Genomic DNA, 26,184 nt, shown 5'->3' with positions numbered 1-26,184 from the left:
CCCAGAACATGATATCTGTTGAGCTGCCATTGTCAACCAAGACTCTCTACGTGGTGAAGTTGGCTACTTGTACGGTGACCACCAGGGCATCGTCATGGGGGTAGAGGATGGCTTCTTCGTCCTTCTTGCTGAACGTTATGATGGCTCCCCCCGTGTGTCTCCTAGTGCCAGCGGTGGCCCTCCCTGTCGTGAATGCCGGTGGAGCCCCATGATCGTGCGGATTTCGCCTATCAGGGTAATTGCCCTGATCGAGCTCTGACGTCGCGAGCTCCTTTGAGCCTTCCTCCTGGCTCTCTGTCTCCTTGGGCTCTTACTCCACCGGGGCCTTGGGCAGCCATTTGCTGGACATGCCGACGTTTCGTTATCCTGATGTTGTTGTTCTAGCAAGTTCCCAATTCTTCCATCCTCCATTTCAAAGTATAGTAGTCCTTGATCTGGTGCTGATCGGACTGGTGGTAGGTGTAGTATTCGTTGCGATCCTGACCTTGTTAAGGTTCCTCCCTCGAGCTCGGGGTGTGGTCGCCTTCCACAACCATACTCGTATGCGTGCGTGGTCAGCCACACCCTCGGGTTGACGTCTCGTTCCTTCATTTGACTTCTTGTGCTCCTTTCTTGTTTCCTTGACAGTTCCCCACTGTTCTGCCTCGCAGCTTTCTTGTCCACCTGTTCCAACTCTGTTCTCCAAGGGGTCGTCAGAGCCTGGAGGGTGTCATCAGCGTTGATAAATTAGTCAGCTCAGTCCATGAACTTTCTCAAAGTCATGGGGGTCTTTCATGCTATCTCTATCATAAATGGGTTCAGTGGCTAGATCCCCCCTAGCAGGGTTGCTAGGGTGATCTTCTCATCCTGGTCATCCATGGTCATATGCTCTCGATTGAATCGAGAAAGGTACAACTTCAGGCTCTCGTCGTCACGTTGTTTTACCGTTAGGAGGTAGGCGGACTTGCCTCTTCTTCCGACTTGCCATGAACTGAGTTAGGAAGAGAAAGGCCAACTCGCCAATGCTGTCAACGGACCCTAGGGGTAGGGATTCGAACCAGGCTCTTGCTGCACACCTCAGCATTAGCAGAAAGGCTCGGCATGCGACCACTCCCGATAACTCGTGAAGAGTCATGTGAGCCTTGAACGTCCACAAGTGTTCCAGTGGGTCCTTGCATCCATCGTACGCTTCCATCTGGGGGACTTCGAACTTTATCAAGAGAGGAACGACCATTACTTCCGCAATGTACGGTGGGTTCATGCTAGTGAGCAGTAGGTCCATAGAGGACGATGCACCCATTCGCTTGGCCATTTTCGCGTATTTGTCCCCAAGCTCCCAGAGCTCAAGGTGCATCCTGTGTCTCTCTTCTTCGGCCATAACGACCTTTGGTGAGCGTCGCAATTCGGCGTGCTCGTTGTGTCTGGTTTCCGCTCCTACCAGTTCTTCGTTGGTTCTTCATAACGTGACGTTTTCTTCTCGGAGGCCTTTCACTTCCTCCTTTAGCCTCTTTATCGTGTCTCCTATTTCGGTGAGTCTTGCTTCCATTGTTCCGAACTGGTCTTCTTCTCTTAGCAAAGTTTGGGAAAGTGTCGTTGCTGGCATGCAAATGACACACTTCTATAGGATAAATCCCACAAATGGTGCCAGTGTTGATGTCTTGTTTCACAATCCAAGCAACTCCGCCCTTGAGGGTCGGTCCTATCCTGCGTACACAAGAAATGAAGGCTCAGGATGGTGGGGGGATACCTTCGACGCCTAAGTTAATTTGGGTTTTGAACTTGTGATCTACGTGAGCTTCCAATCAATATATATATGTGTGTGTGTGTGTGTGTGTTTTTTTTTTTTTTTTTTTAACCCTCGAAAGGGAAATATTTCTACCTGGTAGGGGCGATCCCTTGTCAGGCTGATCGTGGTGGTGCCACTCTGTACCCAAGTAGCATACTCTGTCAACTCACTTCCATGTGACAGGCCATCCATGTCTGATCATAGCGACCGCTAACAACATTGGGTCCTTGTCGTGGCGTGTCTGCCTTCGTTCTTCATTAAATGCAGCGTGATCCCAATCAGGTGTTCCCACCTTCCAAGTCTTGTATAGCCGTCGGCGCTCACGAACTTGGATTGTCCTTGACCCTATGCGTGCGACTTGTCGGCCAGTAGACGTGTCAGACCTTCTGGCTTAGTCCCTGTGCCTTGCGTGTGCTGCCTTGTTGCTTCCTTGTGGGCTTCATGGGCTGACCTTTCCCTTAATGGCCTAGCTTAGGCCATCCTATTCTCTTACCGGATTGTCCCTAATGTGGCGCCCACGACCCCCATATAAGGAGACACGAGAATTGAGACGCCGAGATGATGACAACAGGGTCACACATCCCAACGTTAGTGCCAAGTGTGTGTACATGCAACAGTGTACAAAAACAACGCAGCGGATAATTAATACAACTAAGTACCAGAATTGTTAATACAATTTAAACAGTCAGTAAAAAGGTTTAAAAATTATACAGTCATCCAAAATAAATATTTTATAAGTCTCAAACCAAAACGAGTGATCCCAGATCACTCCTCGAGCAGAGCTAAATCCTCAGGCTCACCCTCAGCCTCATCTGCATCGAAATCTGCATTACCACAAAATGGTACCGCAGGTAAGTATAAACCAAACAACTACGAGATAAAAATACATTAATGCGACCAACATGCATGCATATGATGAAATATGCATTATTCTCAAAAATACTATTTTCCCTGAAAATAGATATTTTCCAACACACGCCAAAATCCCATTTTGGCCCAAAAAGAATACTCCGTCATTTTTTCAGAAAATGACCCAAATCAATAAAATCTTATTTTCCCAGAAAATGAATCACATAAAATCTTTTTAATCAACACATGCTATTTTCCCAGAAAACAGCCCATTATTCTATTAACCAATGCACCATGATCTCCCCTAGGGATCATCCGCACGTCTTAACTTCGTAGCGATGCTCAGTTCCGCTCCCAGTGCGTTCGTGGCCAAGCACCCACTACGCAACGAACGATGCCCAGTTCCGCGCCCAGCGCGTTTATGGTCAAGCATCTTCTAGCCCCCACCAGCAGAGGGGCCACGAAGTCAGCACGAGACCATCTTGTCCGATCCCGTTGTCGCCCAGCGACAACCCAGGGGACGTCACTCAGTATATTCCACTCCCGAGTGACCAGAGGAGCTCCACCGAGATAATGCCCCATCTCGGCTTGGGGTCGTGATACACACGCACTCAAAATCCTTTAACACATAAAAACCCAATTTTCATTAAACACATGAACATGAATGCATGTACACGAAAACCCAGTTTCCTTTACAAACATGATCATGCGTGTAATATGTCATGTACATGAACAACACCATACCAACAACCAACATTTCACAATACCAACCAAATACACAACTCCATCCACAATCAATCCGACTCCCAAACTCCTCGGACTCAGTCCGGCATGTCCAACCAGATCACAATAATATGGGTTAGTGTAAAAATATATTTAAATCACGATAGTTATTTAGAAAAATACTTACAGTGCTATATAATAATTTCCAAAGGATCATGGAGCTGCAAAATGTGGCGATACAACAATGTAACAGTGTAAAATACACTGTGGCCGTGGGTCTCAAATACCCACTTTTGAATGGGGACAAACTAAGACCCGAAATTGATAGGGTAGAGCCTAGAGAGGTCGGTGAAGCCAATGGTGGTGGTGGTTTGCCGTGGGTGACGGCGCAAAGGGTGGTTTTAGGCCAACGATGTCGAAATCGGAGATGGAGATAGATAGGCTTCACCGGTGACGGATCGGAGCTGGGGTTGGGTGCATTGGATTGCTAGGAGGTCGATGATGAAGCGGTGAAGAAATGGTGGCTGGAGGTGGCGCGACGGCGGCGCTGGAACGAAGAGAGCGCCGCGGCTTGGTGTTGGGCGTGAGGGCTATCGGCGGCGAGATAGTGGCTGGGATTTACGGGGAAGGGTGGCTGGCCGGTGGGGGAGCGGACGGGACGGGCGGTGTCGCGCACGGTGGCGCGACGGCGGTGGGTTGGGTGAGAGAGACACGGATGCACGGGAAGAGAGGGAGAGAAGGGCTATCGCGCCGGGGGGGGGGGGGGGGAATGCAGCGGAAAAGGAAAGAAAAAAGGAAAGAAAAAGAGAATGAAAACTGGGGAAAAGAAATGAGGTCCAATCCTCACCTATTGGGTCACAAAAATGATCCAACGAAGATGATTTCAAAATAACAAATCAATTAAAATAAATTAAACGTAATGATACAATGAAAATAAAATAATTAAATCCCACAATCAATTAATCTAAAAAGAAGAATAATTTAAATATACAACAATAAATAAATATTAAGAAAACATAACGATTTAATTTTTACAATTTAAAAATCATAAAATAACCCATTTAAAATATCCGATAATTACAAAATAAGAGAATAAATTTTTGAACAAATAAAAATAATCCTTCAGTAAAAATATACTAAAATACGAGGTGTTACACCTAAGCTCACCCATATCGCGTGGGTTGGATATATATTAAAATTTAAAAAATATTATATATATTTTTTAAGATATTGTGGTTATTAATAAATATAGATTTTAACTTTTATGTAAAATTATGTTAATCAGTTCAAATAAGTTATAAGTTTTAGTTCAACTCATTTATATAAAACAAACATATTTAAATAAATCATGTCGTGTTAATATAATAAATTATTAAACAGATTAAACCGGATAATATGATACGACTTATTATAATTGAATTAAAATTTAAAAATTTAACACATTTGACTTAACGGATTGAGTACAAATTAATCTATATAACCAAATATTTATAACTTAAAAGGCACACTAGCAGAAAACGCGATTTTTCATCCTCAGGAATGCTGCTAGTTAAACAACCGACGAAGTCAAGAGTAAGACCCACGTGAACTGGTATCTTCTACCACTTCTCTCCGACTCGATCCTTCAGCTTCACAGAAGCTCTCTCTCGCCCAACCCTAGATCGCAGCTGGTGACAGCCGACGAATAACACAATATCTTATTGAGTTCCTCTTCGGTCAGGCATGGCATTTAGAACAATGATACCTCACTCTCGCCCCCACCTTGCAGCCGCACATTCCGTAACTGCACACGTCTTCACTGCTTCGAATTGCTGTACGAAAAGCTCGCCATTGCCCATCAGGTTGGTGCAGATAAACAGTATAAAAGCTAGGAGATATCTGGGATTGCAAACAAATACAGAAAAGGAAAGGATAAGATCTCTCAGGACAACATCACCATCATCATCATCATTGGCTGCAGCGTAAGTGTTTCGGAATCCAAAACTACCCATATGGGTTTTCATCATCTCAACGGGGTTTTCTATTGGCTTCCCCTAATTTTTGCGTTCCTGTCAAAATTTTTGCGATTGTTCACTTATTTTATTTGTCTGGGGTTGCACAGGAGCGTGCAGGAGAATCTTCCCCCGTCCTTGGAGGCCACTTCCGAACCACCTCCTCTATTTGATGGAACTACGAGGTTCACTCTGCTCTTCAAAATGTTTTTTTCCCTGTCATATGCTGCTCCTTTTGTTTTCTTTTCTCTGATTCACTATCCTCACTACATGTTTGTTTACGATTTTATAATGTATACCGTGTGCTAAAATGAACTTGGACCTTTTTTTTTTTTCTTTTTCCCATCGAAGGTTGTACATTGCTTACGTTTGCCCATTTGCACAGCGTGCATGGATCACCCGAAATTATAAGGTTGTTATCATCTCTTTATCCTCCGTTATTTTGATTTCCTAATCTGTCTATGTACCATTTTCTTGTTTTGCTCTAGTTTTTCATACTTTTCTCCTTTAGGGGTCATTTTTCCATTTCCTTTCTATGCCTTTTGCTTTGTTTTTGTTTTTCTTCATTTTCTTCGCATGGGAAATATCTATTTATCATCATTTTTTATTATCATCCTCTCAACATCCCTTGATCTGGCATTAAATGATATGTCTACAAGTGAAACATAATAAATAGTCTCCAATCATTTAATCCACATCATGGGATGATGAGAGGATAATAGTAAAAGGGATGATGAGTAGCATTACTCTTTCACATAATATTTCTGTTGATGAATATCTTGAGGTGCAGGGATTACAAGACAGTATCAACTTAGTTGCAATTAAGCTTCAAAGCAGGCCTGCTTGGTACAAGGAGAAAGTCTATGCTGCAAACACGGTTAAGATTTCCTAAGAAAATTATGCCTATGTTGATAGCGTTAGATATTTAATACATACCTGATTGGGTTGCTAGATTTTTTTCATCAATTATCGAAAAATCCATATAACAGGTGCCATCGTTGGAACACAATGGAAAAATCATAGGAGAGAGTCTCGATGTAATTAAATATCTAGACAGCAACTTTGAGGGGCCTCCTCTTTCATCCAATGTAAGACTTGCATAATTCATCTGTGCCCTTGATGAGAAAAGTCTCTCTCTATCCTTTTTTCTTAAAATTTGACTAATTAGTGATGGGAAGTGTTGTAGGATCCAGCTAAAAAGGAGTTTGCTGAAGAGTTGATAGCCTACACTGACACCTTCACCAAGACAATTTTTTCATCATTCAAAGGAGACCCTATAAAAGAATCTGGTGAGTTATAGAAATTTGATGCTTAGGGATATCATTTCGTGTAGCAACTGTATTGACTAAGACCTTGAACTCCCAACAGGCCCTGTTTTTGATCACATAGAAGAGACTCTTCATAAGTTCGATGATGGGCCATTCTTCTTGGGACAATTCAGTTTGGTAATTTGATTTCTCGACTGTGTTGCCTTTTTTTCTTGTTGCTGCAGTGTGTTCTTTTTGTTGATTATTGGTGTGGGTACATATCTCGTTTAGAGATTTATTTCAATGTATCATACTTTAGAAAATGATCATGTTAATTTATACATGGAAAGCGGAAACAAATAATATGATTGCATAACAATATTCTCTATGATGCGAGTGTCCCTAATTATTTTTGGTTGGACTATGCGATCCACAGGTGGACATAGCTTATATCACATTTTTTGAAAGATTCCAAATCTTCTTCTCAGAGGTGTGGAAGCATGACATCACAGCAGGCAGGCCTAAACTTGCGAAATGGATCGAGGTACTATATATAACCACATCCACAGTCAATTTAGATCTCCATTTAACAATTACACCTTGACATTCATCTCTTCCGTTGAATTTTTTTACTGAATCCTTGAACCCACAGCATCTTCATTATACACTAGTTCAAGTAATTGTTTGTTTGGAACCTAATGGAAGATCAATGCTTATTAATTATGTAGCCAAGTTCATACCCTTTGTTGTAGATTATTGTTTGAGTCAATCGAGCCTGATCACACTCTTCTATGGGAAGTAGAAGTACAGAAACAAACTCTACCTGCTGCACAAGATCTTTTTTATGTTCTATTCTTTAACCTGGTTCTTGAATGGCAACTGTTCATGTTAACCCTTTTGCAGGAGGTAAACAAAATCGATGCTTACAAGCAAACAAAGATTGATCCCAATGAGCATCTTGAAACCTTCAAGGCTCGCTTTCTGGTACTACTATCTTATTAATTAGTAAATTGGATTTTAAATTTGATTCCGTTAAAGAAATGTTCACTCTTGTTTTGGAAATCATGTTTCTTGCTAACACCTCATTTCAATGTTCTATATGAGTCTCTCAGGCCAAGTAAGCATTGAACGTTCCAGCACACGTCTTCTGGACTTCGGAGCAAAATAAGTGGCGTTGTGCGTCTACGTTATGTTTCTTTGTATAATAAATGGTATGTGTGTATGAGTTTTGTGCTTATGTACTACTGGTCGAAGATGTGAGCTACTTGTCTCCGTGTATGTATACATGTACGAATGATAATATTCACAAGAATTTAATTAACATACTTGGAATTAGACATATATGTTTTTAAAATAGTTATTTTTTTTTATTTAAAGTTAAAAACAATATAATCAAAATATAAATGCATAGTTATTCAAATTTATAGTAGTTGAATGGAATATTTTGCTAGTTGTCTTTCAATATTAACAAAATATAATTTTTGTTTATGCACCGATCAATTTCATAAAAAAGTAAAACCAAAGTCGACTTATTTTCGATGGATTTGTCGAATGGTCTTATTTGTTTATAAGCTTGTTACTAAATATGTTTCTAAGATTGTCCTTAGAAATATTGCTGTAAGTTGTTTACTTAGATTAGGGCTAGGTAACGAGAGCCTACTACGTGGCCCGTCCATAAAAGTTATTTATCAAAGATTTTTTATGCTAGATTCATCTTGATGTAATGAAGTTTGAAAATACTATTAAAACATGAAATGAAGCATCCTGGAGGATTATGCTAAAACAATGATTTTCTGTTGCCCCCATCTACATGAACTGAAAATTGAGTACTTCACCATTGATTCTATGTGATTGTTTAAGTAAGAGATACGAATACCAGAAGACCATATCTTCCAAAAAGTTTGTTGTGATTGAAAGCATCTGAAGTTGCAATATTATTTGTAAATACAACTTTACATTTAAAAAAAAAAAAAAAAATCACAATTGAAATTGTGTACAGAAAAAAACTTCTAATGAGGATATGTTTGAAATTAGGAGTGGAAATTTATGACACAACCTGTGAATCTAATACGAACTCGACACGAAATTAACAGGTTTGCGTTTGATATATTTGGGGGTAGGTCAAAAGATTTAGAATGAGTTGACATTTAAGACATGATTAATAAACTAATCAATCCGCAATCGACCCGTATGACCTGTTTAATTTTTATATTAAAATTAAAATTTTATCTTTTAACCCTAAATATTACTAAATCTTAAGTTCCTAAACACCATTTCCCTCTCTGCCTTGCACCCAACCCCTCTTAGCCCTTTGAGGCTCTCACTCTCACAATCACGCTGCTTACCCTCTCTCACTAGCAAGTCTCACTGTCCCGACTCTAAACCATTGTAACAACTCACCAGAAATTCAATTGAGGAATTTCTTTAGGCTTTCGGAATCTCACGAAAATTCGAAAGTTTTCACGAATCGATCCAATCACGTAAGTTTTAGTTTGTCAGCATAGTCAATGTTGCTACTCATTATGGTACCAGAAGTACTATTTTATTTATTTGAGATACTTAGAAGCATGAGAATAAGAAAAGGTCTGCGCCAATAGTCTCAGATGATTATTTAGGATTTTATAGTACAATAAAACCATTTTCGATTTCCAGAATAAAGCTTGTTAAAAATACGTTGAGTTTTTCGAGATACTTCGAAGTCGAATTTTGAGAAACGATTTGTACTTTGAGGTTAGTATGATTATTTAGGATTTTAAGTGCACAGTTTATTTTTTACTTTTTCGGAGTGAATAGTAGCCTCGGTGTTAGCACCTAGATTAGTGTTTTCAAAATTACAATGCGGAACTTCCAAATTAGGTTAGAGAATTTTATTTGGACACCTAGCAAGATCTTAGCCATACTTGGTGAATACTGAATAGTATTGGATAGGACTGAGTTTCGACTTCGACGAAGTTGAAGTAGTCGTTTCCGATCTCCAACTCTAAGGAGTCGGAGGAAAATTTTTACCCTGATTCCGACTCCAAATGGAATCAGAGTTCAACTCCAAACGAAGGTTGGAGCTCCGACTGTTTATTGCGCTAAATCAAGGCCCTTTTTCTACTTTTAGGCTCACCAAAGCCTAATTATGAACTTGTAAAAAAAATTGAAAAAATAATAAAAAAAACTTAAATACAATAGTTCAAAAACTAAATAACACGTAGTCATAAGTTACAACAATCCCATTTATTACAGCACTAAACACTAACTTAGAGATAACTATATAAATACTGTGCAATTGTGCAGCAAGGATTTCACTTAATGGTCCATTGGTCATACATGAAATAAAGATAGAAAGTCGCAATCAATACAAGAAAAAGAATTGAGAATAAAAAATTGAACATAGTAAAAGTAGAATTTGATTCTCATCAAGAAAGGGGGTTCTCCATAGTCCATAGTCCCTCAACTCCTTCCCAACTCTCAAGTTTCAAGAGGCGTCCATCTCAAACTCTCAGTCATCGGCAATTATGTTAGGGTTCACAATTAGGTATATTAAATCATAAAAAGTAGAAGTTAAATAAATGAAATATTAAAAATAATTAAATAATCATTTAAAAGCATATAAAGTTACCCAATTCAAGCCTATAGCTCTCGGCATCAACGCCAACGGTATCTAGTCCAATGAGCGTTTCACTTATCCAGTTTTGTGTGCAAATGAGAGCCTCCATGGTTTTTGGTGACAATGAACTCTAATAAGCATCCAACACGCGACCTCTAGTACTAAACGCTGACTTCGAGGCAAGTGTAGTGACAAGAATGACTAGCACATCTCGAGCTATACAGGAAATGACTAGATACTTGGCGGAATTAATCTTCCACCAAGTTAATGATTGAAATATACAATTAGGTATCTCGACAGCTTCCATAAAATATCGTTCAACCTCAGACGTACATTGCATAATATTCATCATTGCAATGAGTTGTTGATACTGCTGCATAATAAGATGGCATGTACCTTCTCCAGATGGGTCATGATCATCTAAGGAAGCTATCGAGCCCATCGATCTCGAGTGTGAGGAGCTACCAACTACGGATGAGCTCTAACCACTATTACTGTAGTGACTGTATAAGTCATCAATATCACTTTTTAGCACTCTAATAAACTCTACAGCCTTCATTGCCCTGAGGACGAAATTTATCCAAAATTCTATAACGGCCAACTTATATCAGGGGTCAAGGATCACAACCACAAATAGTAATCTATTTATCTTCTCAATATTTTTTCAATATTGATCATATTCGGTCTTCATCCTTGTAGTCATAGCAGATAAAAATCCCTTAGAGTCATCACAACTATTTTGCAAGTAGAAGTGAAACCCCGAGAGTTCGCTGAAGTAAAAGTTCACAGTCGTATATTTGGATCTAGATATTCTTATAGTTATGTCATAAAAAAATTTCAAAAGTTGAACAAATTACCTCTCACTAGTCCAATCATGTGCGTCCGGTGCACCGAGCCCCTGTCCTTCTGGCTCCAACAAAGCATACATTAGGCCCCCATCCTCGACCTCTATCCGCTCGAACGTTTTTTGGTACTTCTGTGCCACATCCAACATCATGTATGTAGAGTTTTATCAAGTCGGAATGTCCAAACACAACATATTAGAATATCCAATCTGAAGTTGTTCTGCTATTGCCTTAAACTTCGCAAGCCTTTGGGGGAAGCCCTCACATATCGCACAATATTGCGTAATCTGGTAATAGAATCATCAACATCTTTTAACCCCTCAACAACTATGAGGTTGATGATATGAGCACAACATCAAATATGAATAAACTCGTGTTGACGAATGACATAATTTTCACTGTTGTATTTTGCTTGAACCAATCAACTGCAGTGTAATTGGCACTGGCATTGTCAACTGTAATATACGACACTTTTTCGAATTCCCCCATCCTTTATATAATCATCCATCTTCGCCCCAATGGATGCACCCTTATGATCAATAATTTCTTTGAAACTAATAATTCGTTTATATAAATTCTACTCATTGTTAATGTAGTGTGCTGTGATATACATGTAGTAAACGTTCTGTATGGACGTCCATGTGCCAGTCGTAAATGACACTTTCTGGTTAGTGGTAATAAACATCTTCTTCATCTCTGTCTTCTCATTCTCATGCTTCTTCATACAATCTCACATTACCGTATACCGTGATGGAATGAGAAATCGTGACTCAATAGTTTGTACAAACTTTCGGAAACCTCTTTTGTCGACTATGGTAAAAGACATCTCATCAGTAATTATTATCTCTGCAAGCATGTCTCTCAACATCTTCTCATTGTATTGAGGGATGACCAATTTTTTAACCTGTGTACCATCAGTGGCCGTAGAAGTTTCGTAACTGAGCTTTGTCTGATCAGTGGCTGCCAATCCATTCTCGATCTTATACTAGTGGCAATTATTAAGATGTGCTATTAATACACTGGTGCCTTACTTATTTGAATGACAACCACAAAGTTGCCCACAGTGGTGGCATCTTACTTGCGGGTTCGCATGATCACCAAGAATTTTGGTGAAGTGTTCCCATGTCCATGACCATTTTTTAGAAGGCTGTGGTGGTTGCTCGTGCTCAATGGATATCTCTTACTCTTTGTTAAACATATCCTCATCTTTTATATCTACTGGGAGTCGACTACTCACATAGGAAATAGCTGCTCTAGATGTGGCTCTAGATGTAGCTCTATGGGTGGAAGTAACCACCGGTGTAGGAGCAGTAGTATTGGCATCTACCATATCCACTTGTGGACGATCGTCTACACCAGGTGTAGCATCTATATCACAATTAAAAAATCAGAACAAATAAATTAGAAGCGAAAAATTAAAATAACTGTACGTACGAATTGTTTAGAACTCAGAAAGGCCAATCTAATTCTCGAATCTTGGTTGTTGGGGACTCGTATTCAGATGAAAGAAAAAAAAGGTGTTTGATTAATGTAGGCATACGTTACTGTGAATAAGATAACACAAAAAAGGCATCCGTTTCTATCTTTTACTGGTGACCAAAGTGAGAGTGGTGTCATGTCAAGGTGTCGTGACTCATGATGTGGGGGAAATGCCAAAACTGCTAGCATTCATGGAGCTTAACTCCTGAGCGTTGACATCAAGTTCTATCATGATTCACCACATGAATCGCCCCACCCATGATGTTTCCTCTCAACTTCCTAATTAACTCCATACTATATTTCAAAAATATGGTATTGCTATATTTCAGATTATTTAAGAAATTCAAACGTCAACCAAACAACATAAGATAATACATCACCTTATTCCTAATTAATGATTATACGATGATCATATGTGGTTGAAGACTTCAGAATTAAATAATATCTTGGAGATTCATGATTTCAAGCTTTTCTCTTGGAAAATAATATATTGTTTGGAGAGATCAAATAATATATAGCAAATAATATATAGAGAATGTATATTAATATTGCTCATGTTTTCACTAACCTGACGGTGGAATATCATGTCGTTGATTCATGCACTCACCCATAGTATCGATCCATATCTAAATATCTAGATAACCATTTAATGACTTTAATTTAAACGACATGTTGGCTTGAAATGTACATGAGTGGACCCTTTTCAACAGGTTCTAGTTTTCAATACTGCTCTAATGGAGAAGATATGCATCAATGCATGCAATACACTATACTAACTCGTTTACAATACAAGCTGCATGCCAAACCTTAATCTTGTACTACTCGAACAACTTCACCAAGGAATTAAAACACTTAGATTACCATTTCCTGGATATTCAAATGCATGAGGCAGCTTATTTACAAACTAACCATTTGAAGATGAGTCTCAAGTACAACTTCCATGTGGATAGACTCTAGGATTTCTGCCACCACACATCAAAACATGATACTGTAAAATGACTAATATTCTTCCCCAGTTGGATTTTAGAATTCTTTTGGAATCGAGATCAGCTTCTTTTGCAGTGCTGGTTCTTAAAGATTTTCATGAAGAATGTGATAGTTTTAATTAATTTTCACAGTTCATTTTCACAAAGACCTTCCATGCATACATTGGTGCCATTTTAAAGTGTTCCACACCACTATAATCGATTCCATTTTACATTTACAAGCAACCCAACAGGCCAATAGCCAACAACTAGACCTAGACCCAAAACAACTAATTCCAGGCAACCCAACATGGAAAAAAAATTGCTAAAATTACATGATTTAGGGCTCGAAGTTGGACTACACTTGTGAGTTACAACGTCACAATAGCTTAAAAGAGGTTGGCCTGAGAAGTGAAGGGGAATGGACTACGGAGGTGCAGAGAGGGAATGGACTCACCGAGGCTCATAGGAGAGATTCAGAAGGGAAGAAGGAGATACGGGGAAGAAGGAAGAAGAGAAGGGGGGTCCTGGGTTTTGGACCCCCGTGTGAAGAAACGACACTAATCTATATTAAGTGGAATGATGTCGTTTAGTTTTTTTTTTTTTTTTTCTAAACCCAGATATAAACAATACATCTAGATTTTTTTTTTTTTTTTTTAAAAAAGTTGGAGTTAGAAGTCCGGAGCACCGTGAAACTCCGACTCCGACTCCGACTCCGACAGTAATCTTGCTCCGACTCCAATGGAGTCGAGTCGAAATCGAAACGAAATTTTGATGGAGTTGGAGTGGGCGGAACACGATGTTAGGAAACAGAGTATAAACGCATGATTGCTGGAAATAAGTTTTTCTATGTCTTATGGAAGGATGTACAAGAGTTTAAATACAAGAAAGAAAGCCTATAATCTGTCCTATAATCAAGCTATATACAAGGAAAGTAAGCTGTACAACATATATGGAAAAAATCAATGAATATCCCGTAATACTCCCCCTCAAGTTGGTGCATGAAGATCCGTAATGCCTAACTTGTGAAGGAAGTGATGAAATGTGTCCCGACCAAGAGCTGAAGTGAAGATGTCGACTAATTGGTTGGAAGCCGAGATATGAATGGGTGAAATGAGGTGCTCACGAAATTTGTCACGAACGAGATGACAATCAATTTCTATGTGTTTCGTCCTTTCATGAAAAACTAGATTGCGGGTGATATGAAGAGCAACTTGATTATCACGATGAAGGAGCATGGGTTGTGGATGAAAAACTGCCCAATCATGAAGTAAAAGCTTAAGCCAAACAAGTTCACAGGTGGTAGTGGCCATGGCACGATATTCGACTTCAGTGGAGGAGCGAGCAACAACTGATTGTTTCTTTGTGCGCCAAGAAATTGGACTGTCACCAAGTTTGATGAAGAAGCCAATAGTCGAGCGACGAGTTATGGGGCAACTCGCCCAATCAGAATCAGAGTAGGCAGAGATCTGGAAAGTACATGTAGAGGAGAAAAATAAGCCATGTCCAGGAGAAGTCTTGAGATAGCAGAGAATACGCAGAGTTGTTTGGTAATGTGGCTGCCGAGGTTGCTGCATAAATTGGCTTAAAACATTAATAGGAAAAAAAATATCAAGTCGTGTGATGGTTAAGTAGATAAGAAGACCAATAAGTCTCCGATAAATGCTGGGATCTGATAACACTTCACCCTCATCATGAGTCAACTTCAAATTTTGCTCCATGGAAAAATGCGCAGGCCGAGTACCTAAATGACCTGAATCAGAGAGAATGTCCAAGGTGTACTTGCATTGGTTGATAAAAATCCTAGAAGGTGACCGAGCAATTTCCAAGCCAAGAAAATATTTGAGATCACCAAGATCTTTGATCTTAAACTTGGCGGCCAATAATTGTTTGACTGAATTAAGGGCAACAAGATCATTTCCTATCATCAAGATGTCATCCACATACACAAGTATGGCAATAAAAGAAGTGCCTTGAGAGCAAGTAAATAAAGAATGATCAGCATGTGATTATTTGAAGCTTGTAGACAGAAGGACAAAAGAGAGTTTGGAGTACCAATTCATTGATGCTTGCTTAAGACCATAGATAGACTTGTGTAGGCGGCAAAATAAGTTCTCCCCCTTACGACAATATCCTGGTGGAGGTACCATATAAACTTCCTCATCAAGGTCGCCATGAAGAAAGACATTATGAACATCTAATTGGTGTAGATGCCAATGACGAGCAGTAGCAATGGCAAGAACACAACGAACTGTGACAAGTTTGGCAACTGGGGCAAAGGTGTCATGGTAATCGAGCCATTCAACTTGAGTGTAACCCTTGGCAACCAAGCAAGCTTTATACCTTTCGATGGACCCATCAGCACGAAATTTGGTTTTAAAAACTCATTTGCAACCAATGGGTTTCTTACCAGGAGGAAGGGGTTGAAGACTCCATGTATGATTAGCATCTAAAGCATTAAGTTCAGAAGTCATGGCATCACGCCAATGAGAATGATGAGCAGCTTCAGAATAACTATGAGGATCAAGATGTTTATTCAAAGCAGATAAAAAAGAAAAATGTTTGGGAGAGAAACGATGGTATGAAAGAAAATTTGCAAGAGGGTGAACCGTACCTGTGGGATGCTGTGAAGTGGAGGAGGGCGCAGTGGACTCAGGTTGTAAGGTAGGGCAGATATAGTCGCGTAGATGAGATGGTCTAGTGATGGTCCGACGGGATCTGGCAGGCGGCGGAGGGTCAGTAGAGGAAGAAGGATCCACGGACTCAACTGGTGCCGACAGTATAGGCTTGGATGGAGGCATGAGGATGTCCAGGATATGTTGAGGGATAATAAAGACATTATGTGATGGTGGCGAATGATGATGGAAAGGAAAAACATGCTCGACGAATGTGACATCATGAGAAATAAATAATTTTTTGGTTTCTAAATTAAATACACGGTAAGCTTTATGACCAAATGGGTAACCAACAAAAACACAAGGGGAGGCACGGGGCTAAAATTTATCCCTATGAGAGCGTAAAGTTTGGGCATAACATAAGCAACCAAAAATTTTCAAATGATCATAGGAGGGTGCTTTGTTAAAAAGACGTTCATAGGGAGTAATATTACCAAGACTAGTTGACGGTGTCCGATTTATCAAGTAAGTGGTGGTAAGAATGCATTCACCCCAAAAAGAGAGCGAAAGATTTGCTTGGAAGTGCAAACATCATGCAACATTAAGAAGATGGCGATGTTTGTGTTCAGCAACGCCATTTTGTTGAGGTGTTTCAACACAAGCCTTTTCATGTAAAACACCATGATTATTAAAAAAAGCTTGAGTTTGATGAGATAAAAATTCTTGGCCATTATCGGTTCGAATGTGGTGAATTTTACATTGAAATTGTGTGTGAACCATGGCAAAGAAATTTTTGAGATATTGTAAAGCGTCAGATTTAAAACGCATCAAATACACCCAAGTAACACGAGAATAATCGTCAACAATAGTCAAAAAATAATGTGCTCCCGTGATGGAGGGTGTGGGATATCCTCCCCAAATATCATAATAAATACGCTAAAAAACAAATGTGCTTTTATTTGAAACTAAATTAAAAGGAAGCTGAGTATGTTTTCCTTTAGCACAAACATCACAATGTGTGGAACAATAAGATTTGGAACAAAAAATGAGGCATACAAGAAGGAGAAGGATGTCCAAGCCGCTAATGCCAAAGGTCAGATTGCAATGATCGGTTCACATTTAAGGCAGTAAAGGTGATCGGCTTGAAGTAGCAGAGTCCATTACGCTCCTCACCCATTCCAATCAGCATATTTGTGGCTAGGTCTTGAAAAACACAAAAAGTGGGAAAGAAAATAGCAATACAATTGAGTGACTTTGTGATTTTGTTAACAGACAGGAGATTAAATTGAAAATTTGGCAAGAAGAGAACATTCTGCAGAGTAAGTGTGGGAGATAAAGAAACAGAGTCCATATGAGACACAGGAACAACATCACTTGTAGGTAGACGAACAAGACTAAGATGATGAGAAGTAGGAGCCTTCAGAGAAGAGGAATGGTTACACATATGGTCAGAAGCACCACTGTCTATAACCCATTCAGCGTTAGAAGAAAAAACAGAGAGACAAGAAGGCAAAGAATAAGTACCAGCAAAATTAGCAGAAGGAGGTGTGTGAAGGCCCATTAATTGCTAATATTGCTCGTTAATGAGGCCAGGAATGGAACTGTTTGTTTCAGGGGCAATCGAACTACTAGAGACCTAATGTGCAACCGGTTGTTTCTGCAAGTCAGGATGTTGATAGGAGCGGTTTTGATTCCAATGCGATGGATACCCAATCAGCTTGTAGCAAGAAGTCTAGAATGACCAAGTTTACCGCAATGGTCACAAATGATGCGGCTACGACCCTTATTGCGAGAATCAGCACTGGAAGCATGATTGACAGACATGGCATCAACGTCTGGAGTTGGTAGAGGCAAATGGAGAAGTCTTTGGTTTTCTTCTTGGTGGATGATAGAATAGACCCGATTAACAGGAGGTAAGGGGTCCATGGCTAAGATTTGGCTTCTGATTTGAGCGTAGGAATTATTTAAGCCCATGAGAAATTGAAAAACCCACTCCACTGCTTGAATATTGGCCAACTCTTGTAAACCACCACAAGTGCAAGTAGGCATGGATTGAAAGGCAGCCAACTCCTCCCAATATTATTTGATAGTGTTATAATATTGAGCAATCAGCATGGCATCTTGATGAATATGCGTGGATTATTGCTCTGTGAGAAACGAGATTCCAGATCAAGCCAAACTTCTTGTGGTGTATTGCAATAGATAAGACTTTCGGTGAGGGACTTATCGATGCTGTTAAGGAGCCAAGAGAGCACCATATCACTACATCGTTCCCACAATTTTGCAGCCACATCGTCATTGGTTGGTTTCATGAGCATGCCGTCAACAAAACCGAGCTTGTTCTTAGCATTGAGAGCCATCTTCATCGCTCGACGCCAGGTGGAGTAATTATCACTTGAAAGGAGAGAGGACACAAGGAGAGAACTCGGGTGATTTGCCGAGTGAATAAAATATGGAGAAGAAACATCACTAATGGGCTGAGATGCAGAAGACGAGTGACTGGAAGTCACTGCAGGGGCGTCGCCGACAATTATGAAAGAAGCTTACGATGGAACCCTAGACAAAGATTACTGCTGGCTCTCTGATACCATGTTAGGAAACAGAGTATACATGCATGATTGCTGGATATAAGTTTTTCTATGTCTACAGAAGGATGTACAAGAGTTTAAATACAAAAAAGAAAGCCTATAATCTGTCCTATAATCAAGCTGTATACAAGGAAAGTAAGCTATACAACATATATGGGAAAAATCCACGAATATCCCGTAATACACGACTTGTTAAGCTAAATAAGTCAGACCTTCAAACCCTAACACGACCTATTTAAATAACGAATCATGTTAAGTCACTTGTTTTGATTTGTTTAATAATTAATTAGAAATGAGTTAATACGACACGACTCATTTCAACTCGTTTTATATAAATAGGTTGAACTAACCCGCAGAACACATTTGACCTGATTAATATAATTTCACATAAAAGTTAAAATCTATATTTATTAGTAGCGATAATATCTTATAAAAATGATTACTTATTAACAAAAAATATTAATATTACAAACCCAACAATAATAAATATGAGCATAGATAAAAAATTATTATCCCAACAATAAAAATATAAGCATATTGAGAAATTTCAATATTACAATACAACAATAATAAAATTGTAATTTTGAAATAAAATTTAAACGGGTTATTGTAGGTTGATTTCGAGTTAAGTGGGTTGACCCGCTATTGAACTATTTACTAATTATGTCTTAACGAGTTAACTCGTTTTAACCTGAACCCATTTATATTAAACTCAATCCCGTTAATTTTGTATTATATTTGTGTTGGATTTAGAGTCATGTCACATATTGCTACTCTTAAAAGGATATTATTATACTATTTCTCCTTCGCCTTTTTTTCTATCATATTTTTTTTGGCAATGTTTTTAATAAGACATGTTCTTTATGTATGGACATTTAAAGGAAAGTGTTATGAATATGTACATGAATTTGGTAGACGACCATTTAAATTCCATCTCTCATAATTCTAGCTTATTCATTTATCAACTCTTATAATTTCTAAATTCATCAATGTATTTCATTAATTCATATATCACTTATTCATATTCTTTATCTCTTATGCTTATAAGAATTAAAATGATGTCTTGGAAATTATTTGTAAGACACAAGGAATTCAAGGTGAATAATATTGAGCTTTGAAATAGCTAGTTTTCTATATTGCAATCTTTTATTTCTCTTGCTCTCTCTTTAATTTTATAATAAAAAAACTATTTTTTAAGAAATCTTTACATCTAAACGTTTAAGTAGGATTATGTGGAAAAAAAAATTTTCATAAAAACCTATAAAAAATATCTCTTACAAATTTTATTTAAATAACTTTTCAAACGGACCTACTTACTTTTAAAAATTTAATAAAAATAAATTTTAAAATATTTTATAATCTTTATTCAATTACTTTCTCATTTTGTTAGCTATATACATAAAATCTAATAAAAAAAAAAATCGTAAAATCTTTTTAAAAGTTACGAAAATTCTGAAACTAATGATCAACTGGCTGGTTTTCAGGTAATCCTAACATGTGCCTCGGAAGTCGGATGGAAACACGGGCTCTATCGCAGTTGGCCAGTTAGAAAAAATTCATTTATCATTTCAACTCAAATTATTTTCTAATTATTTTATAATATAATATTAAATAATAAATTTATAAATAAATTATAATAAATAATTTTAATCACTTAATATTACATCATAAAATAATAAAATAATAATAAAAATTAAGATAACAAGTAACATTATTCTATCCGTTAGGGTTGTACATCGATGGGTTCGACGCAAAATCGAGACACCACTGACGTCTGCCATGGGTTTGTTGATCCGGCCGAAACCGAGGGTTTGGGGAGAGAAAATCAATCATATCGATCTCGACGTGTGTCGGCGTGGTCTTCGATCCACTGTCAGCGTCTTCTGTGAAGGAGGAGGAATTGAAGAAGAATGAAGAAGTGTCTCGCCGTCGCTGTCATGGAAGAAGAAAAGAGTTGCAGAGGCTAGAGAGAAAGAAGACGATGCGGGGAAGAAGAAGAGAGGCGTGGGGGGGTAATTAATTCATCTTGAAACGGCGCCGTTTGGCTTAAAAACCAAACGGTGCCGTTCTATTATAATTTTTTTTTTTAACTTTCAGGTCTAAAATGACGCCGTTTCAACGGTTTTTCTGGGTTTTAAATCGGCGCCGAATCGCCGATATCGGTTTTCTTTCAATTCCTCTCGACTGCTGACCGGTTCTTTGCCAGTTTCCTACTTTGACGGTCGGTCTGATCAGTTCACGGCCGTTTCTGACGATTCCTATCTAACCTTACTGCCCGTCACGATTGGATTTCGTATGAAAACGAAATCTGCCCATAATCGTGGGCGGAAGTATTTTGAAATTATTTTGAAATAAATATATATTAAATTTATATAAAAAAATTAATTTTTTAATAATAAATTTATCTCTTAATAACGTAACGTTGGTTCTTTTTTTTTTTTTTTTTTTGAAAGATGTAACGTTGCTTTTTAAATGATTGTTGAGTTCCACTTCGATAAGGCATGGCTTATTATTATTATTTCCCCCGTCTGACACCTCACTCTGTCCCCCACGTTCTAGCCCCACATTTCGTCACTGCACACGTCTTCACTGCTTCGAATTGCTATACCAAAAGGTCGCCATTGTATAAAATCGGTATAAAATCAAGGAGATATCCAGACAATCCCGCAAACAAAGACATAAAAGGAAAGGATAAGATCGATCTCTGGACAACGTCACCATCATCATCAATGGCTGCAGCGTAAGTGTTTCGGAATCCAAAATTCCTGATATGGATTTTCTATCATCGACTCAAGTCTCAACGGGTTTCTCCATATGGGGTTCCCTTAATTTGCGAGTTCTTAACTTCCTGTCAAATTTTGTGAGATTGTTCATTTTTATATTTGTCTGGGTTGTGCAGGAGCGTGCAAGAGAATCTTCCCCCGTCCTTGGACGCCACTTCCGAACCACCTCCTCTATTTGATGGAACTACGAGGTTCACTCTACTCTTCTAAATTTTTTTTTCCCTGTCATATATATGCTGATCCGTTTGTTTTCTTTTCTCTGATTCACTATCCTCACAACTTTTCTTTTTTTTTTTTTCCCCATCGAAGGTTGTACATTGCTTACGTTTGCCCATTTGCACAGCGTGCATGGATCACCAGAAATTATAAGGTTGTTATCATCTCTTTATCCTCCGTTATTTTGATTTCATAATCTAGTGTCTATGTACCATTTTCTTGTTTTGCTCTAGTTTTACATGACTTTCCCTCTTTAGGGGTCATTTTTCCTTTTCCTTTCTATGCTGAATATCTTGAGGTGCAGGGATTACAAGACAGTATCAAATTAGTTGCAATTAATCTTCAAAGCAGGCCTGCTTGGTACAAGGAGAAAGTCTACGCTGCAAACACGGTTAAAATTTCCTAAGAAAATTATGCCTATGTTGATGGTTTTAGATATTTAATACATACCTGATTGTGTTGCTAGATTTTATTCATCAATTATCGAATAATCCATATAACAGGTGCCATCGTTGGAACACAATGGAAAAATCATAGGAGAGAGTCTCGATGTAATTAAATATCTAGACAGCAACTTTGAGGGGCCTTCTCTTTCACCCAATGTAAAGACTTGCATAATTCATCTGTGCCTTTGATGAGAAAAGTCTCTCTCTATCATTTTCTCTTAAAATTTGACTAATTAGTGATGGGAAGTGTTGTAGGATCCAGCTAAAAAGGAGTTTGCTGAAGAGTTGATAGCCTACACTGACACCTTCACCAAGACAGTGTTTTCATCATTCAAAGGAGACCCTATAAAAGAATCTGGTGAGTTATAGAAATTTGATGCTTAGGGATATCATTTCGTGTAGCAACTGTATTGACTAAGACCTTGAACTCCCATCAGGCCCTGTTTTTGATCACATAGAAGAGGCTCTTCATAAGTTCGATGACGGGCCATTCTTCTTGGGACAATTCAGTTTGGTAAGTTGATTTCTCGATTGTGTTGACTTTTTTTTTTTTTTGGTGCTGTGTTTCACCTAATTTTTTTTGGTTGGACTATGTGATCCACAGGTGGACATAGCTTTTATCACATTCTTTGAAAGATTCCAAATCTTCTTCTCAGGGGTGTGGAAGCATGACATCACAGCAGGCAGGCCTAAACTTGCGAAATGGATCGAGGTACTATGTATAACCACATCCACAGTCAAATTTAGATCTCCATCTAAGATTTACTCCTTGGCATTCATCTCTTCCGTTGAATTTGTTTACTCAAATCTTTGAATCCACAGCATCTACATTATACACTAGTTCAAGTAATTCTTTACAGCACTAGATATTTAATTAATCATGTATGTCAGTATGTGATATTTTATTAGTCCGTATGAACCGACAGCTATGGCTTTGTTGTTGTGGTGTGAAGTTGCACTATGGGAGTTTTAAATATGACTATTGTATTGTCTTGGCCTCCAGTATAAAGGTTGGTCTAGGAGGCAAAGACAATTTAAAATACAACTCTAATAAGTTTATATTATTTTTTAATGCATAAATTTTAATTGATAATTTAAATTATATTATAATTTGGGTATAAAAAAAAAATTTAGACCCAAAAAAAATTTATAGACCCAATGGGTCATTGGGTTGAGCGGGGGCTGGGCATGGTGTGGTTTCAACCCCACCCCCTAGTACTGGGGCAGGGGCCCTGCCCCTAGGGTTAGCAACCCTCTCCTTGTAGGGATGGGTCCACCCTGTCCCGCACCATGTGGGTAGCACCCCTACCCCCTTCCCGGCACAAAACTGTGGTGTCATGTCTACTTTTGTGCTATGTTTGGAACCTAATTGAAAATCAATGCCAATTAATTATGTAGTCAAGTTCATACCCTTTGTTGGAGATTATTGTTTTGAGTTAATCGAGCCTGATCACACTCTTCTATGGGAAGTAGAAGAAGTAGGGGTGTAAATTTAAACTGGAAAACCGGATAGGACCGGTTGGTCCAGAATCGGTTCCTATATTATGAAAACTAGTCGGACCTAGTCCGGTTTTGGTTCCGTAGTTTCTGAGACCGGACCGGTTGGAAACTGTTCTTGAATGGAAACTGTTCTTGTTTATAACCATCTTGCAGGAGGTAAACAAAATCGATGCTTACAAGCAAACAAAGATTGATCCCAATGAGCATCTTGAAACCTTCAAGGCTCGCTTTCTGGTACCATCTTATTTAGTAATTTGGATTTTAAATTTGATTCCGTTAAAGAAATTTTTACTCTTTGTTTTTGGAAATCATGTTTTTTGCTAACCCCTCATTTCAATGTTCGATCTGAGTCTCTCAGGCCAAGTAAGCATTGAACGATCCAGCACGTCTTCTGGACTACGGAGCAAAATAAGTGGCGTTGTGCGTCTACGTAATGTTTCTTTGTATAATAAATGGTATGTGTGTATGAGTTTTGTGCTTATGTACTACTGGTCGAAGATGTGAGCTACTTTGTATTATCCAGCGTGTGGTATTGCTTATGCTTAAATAAATGGAAATCATTACCAATAGATTTCGACTTTGTAATTATCATGTTTCTACTTAGAAATGATATTTGCAGTTAGAGAGTGCGTAAACAACGCGCATTTCTTTTTTAAAAAGTGAGTAAATATAAGATTTATATAAAAAAAATTAATTTTTTAATAATAAATTCTATTATTTTCTAAAAAAGAGTACGGCGTTTGTATAACCTATAATTATATGTATCAGTACTCATATTCATTAGGTCTTATCAGTATCCAGGAATTTGTTCATGATTAAGTAGTTTTGATAAAAATAAACTATTTAGATTATATTTTATAATTTTATCTACAAAGTTAGATAAATATATTTTGGAATCTCATGTATGTATACATGTACGAGTGATAATATTCACAAGAACTTAAATAACATATTTCGAATTAGGAATATATATTTTTTTAAAATATTTAAAATTCTTTATAAATATAAATACAAAGTTATTCAAATTTATATTAATTGAATGGAATATTTTGCTAGCTGTATCTTTCAATTACCAAGTAAAATTTTGTGTTTATACACCTATCAATTGAATAACAAATCAAATCAAAGTCGATCTTAGTCAAGTTATTTTTCGAAGGATTTGTTATTTATTTATTTATAAGCCTGTTAAGATTGTCCTTGCTACATATTGTTCTAAGTTCAAAATCTTAAACTTTTAAAATTGATGCTTGAGATTAGGGCTGGGTCGCGGGAGCCTGCCATGTACTTGACCTGTCTACAAATTCCTCTCGGCCCGTTGGGTAACGGCCTACCCCCTCTCACTACTATCAATTCCAACGGATGGGTTTAGACCTCGTTTGCATTTAAAATTTATTTCAATTCAACTCATCTCATCTTATTATTATTATTTTTTCAAATTCTTACACAAAATATAATAAACAATTCAACTTTTTCAAATTCCACAACAACTTTCTCAAATTCTCGCACAAAATATAATAAATAATTTAATTTTTATTCTACTATTTACAAACCATCTCAACCTATCTCAACCTATCTCTAAATCCAAACCACACTTTAGTCTAAGGTCCCGTTTAGATACATAAATACTCTCAATTCATCTTATCTTATCTCATCTTATCATTATAATTTTTTCAAATTTTCATATAAAATATAATAAACAATTCAACTTTTTTAAATTCTAAAACAATAATAATATTAAAAAATAATATGCTAACAATATTTTATTCAATTTATTCAAAACCATCTAATCTCATCTAATTTCACTATCCAAATGAGCTCTAAAACCTTAATTGGGTGGTTGGGATGCCCTCTCAATTTTTCAACGCCTTATTCTCATCTCTTCACTCTCATTCTTCTCTCTCTTAAATGAATAATGATTCATGTGACTAAATTGGTATACCTTTAAGTGAAGAGAGAGACAAAAAGCTATTTAAAGCATGTCTAAGTAAAAGGGATATGTTGAGAAAAAAAAGCACCTATTTATTTATTTTTTTATTAAAGACTTAGGGGCCATGTCCACAATGGACCCCTCCCTAATTTTATTAATTACCCTCATTTGTGGCGGAAGAAAAATGTGGTACTATCATGGACTCCGAGGAAATACAACCAAGACACAAATCTTAGAGACAAAATAAAGTCCAAATAAAGATCAAATCCTAAGACCAAAAACGATAAACAACGAGGTACATTCAACACTTCAATAGAGCACCTGCAAAAAAAGGTTAGTACGCACAAAAATACTAAAAGCATAAACTAAACCAAAACAAAAACCAAAGGCGCGCTAACGCCAGACATTTCTACATGAGCTTATACATCTAATCATAGGGAGACCCCATTTATCAACTCTCAGTAAGCCCCGCAACTGAATTGGCACCTCTGTCATATGGGACCATTCCGAATCACCTCCCCTTGCTCCCCTCCTCGCTAACCAATCAGCAGGCGCATTCCCTTCTGAGATACTGTGAGGTTTAACTCAGGAAGCAAAGTTTGAAGCTCTTCCCAGTAGTCCTCTAAATACTAAATGCCACATTGTTCACG

General features: G+C 38.0%; 1 protein-coding gene and 1 long non-coding RNA gene across 4 annotated transcripts; one reads left to right on the top strand and one right to left on the bottom strand.

Moving 5' to 3' along the window:
- The first annotated feature begins 4,862 nt into the window (after nt 1–4,862).
- LOC121266927 (glutathione S-transferase L3-like) lies at nt 4,863–24,176 on the top strand. Of its 3 annotated transcripts, none has more exons than XM_041170782.1 (10): nt 4,863–5,298; nt 5,439–5,513; nt 5,680–5,740; nt 6,119–6,205; nt 6,318–6,416; nt 6,515–6,617; nt 6,697–6,773; nt 7,012–7,119; nt 7,479–7,559; nt 7,688–7,896. In XM_041170782.1, the coding sequence occupies exons 1-10, from the start codon at nt 5,060–5,062 to the stop codon at nt 7,694–7,696; spliced, it is 939 nt and encodes a 312-aa protein (XP_041026716.1). In that variant the 5' UTR covers nt 4,863–5,059; the 3' UTR covers nt 7,697–7,896. The 3 variants fall into 3 exon arrangements, with proteins under 3 accessions (XP_041026716.1, XP_041026715.1, XP_041026717.1); XM_041170781.1 differs by lacking the exons at nt 5,439–5,513; nt 5,680–5,740; nt 6,119–6,205; ... (4 more) ...; nt 7,479–7,559; nt 7,688–7,896 and adding exons at nt 21,562–21,636; nt 21,755–21,815; nt 21,966–22,052; ... (4 more) ...; nt 23,761–23,841; nt 23,966–24,176 and having other exon boundaries at nt 4,895–5,298; XM_041170783.1 differs by lacking the exons at nt 4,863–5,298; nt 5,439–5,513; nt 5,680–5,740; ... (5 more) ...; nt 7,479–7,559; nt 7,688–7,896 and adding exons at nt 21,246–21,402; nt 21,562–21,636; nt 21,755–21,815; ... (5 more) ...; nt 23,761–23,841; nt 23,966–24,176.
- On the bottom strand, nt 5,716–6,133 carry LOC121266930. Its single transcript, XR_005940940.1, has 2 exons — nt 6,076–6,133; nt 5,716–5,889 (listed from the first exon to the last, which is right to left on the bottom strand). It is a non-coding gene; the product is annotated as an uncharacterized LOC121266930 (long non-coding RNA).
- Nucleotides 24,177–26,184: the final 2,008 nt, after the last annotated feature.

The sequence above is a fragment of the Juglans microcarpa x Juglans regia genome, chromosome 5S (genome assembly GCF_004785595.1).
Source record: "Juglans microcarpa x Juglans regia isolate MS1-56 chromosome 5S, Jm3101_v1.0, whole genome shotgun sequence".
Classification (NCBI taxonomy): Eukaryota; Viridiplantae; Streptophyta; class Magnoliopsida; order Fagales; family Juglandaceae; genus Juglans; species Juglans microcarpa x Juglans regia.
Note: the sequence above shows the minus strand (reverse complement) of the source record. Positions and strands in the feature narration are given on the sequence as shown.

Bases quoted from the DNA above. Each gene is read 5' to 3' on its own strand.
- LOC121266927 (XM_041170781.1), top strand. From the start codon at position 5,060: ATGGCATTTAGAACAATGATACCTCACTCTCGCCCCCACCTTGCAGCC. The intron at 21,637-21,754 runs GTTCACTCTACT...TCCCCATCGAAG, and splicing joins CTATTTGATGGAACTACGAG to GTTGTACATTGCTTACGTTT. The intron at 22,466-22,544 runs GTGAGTTATAGA...AACTCCCATCAG, and splicing joins AGACCCTATAAAAGAATCTG to GCCCTGTTTTTGATCACATA.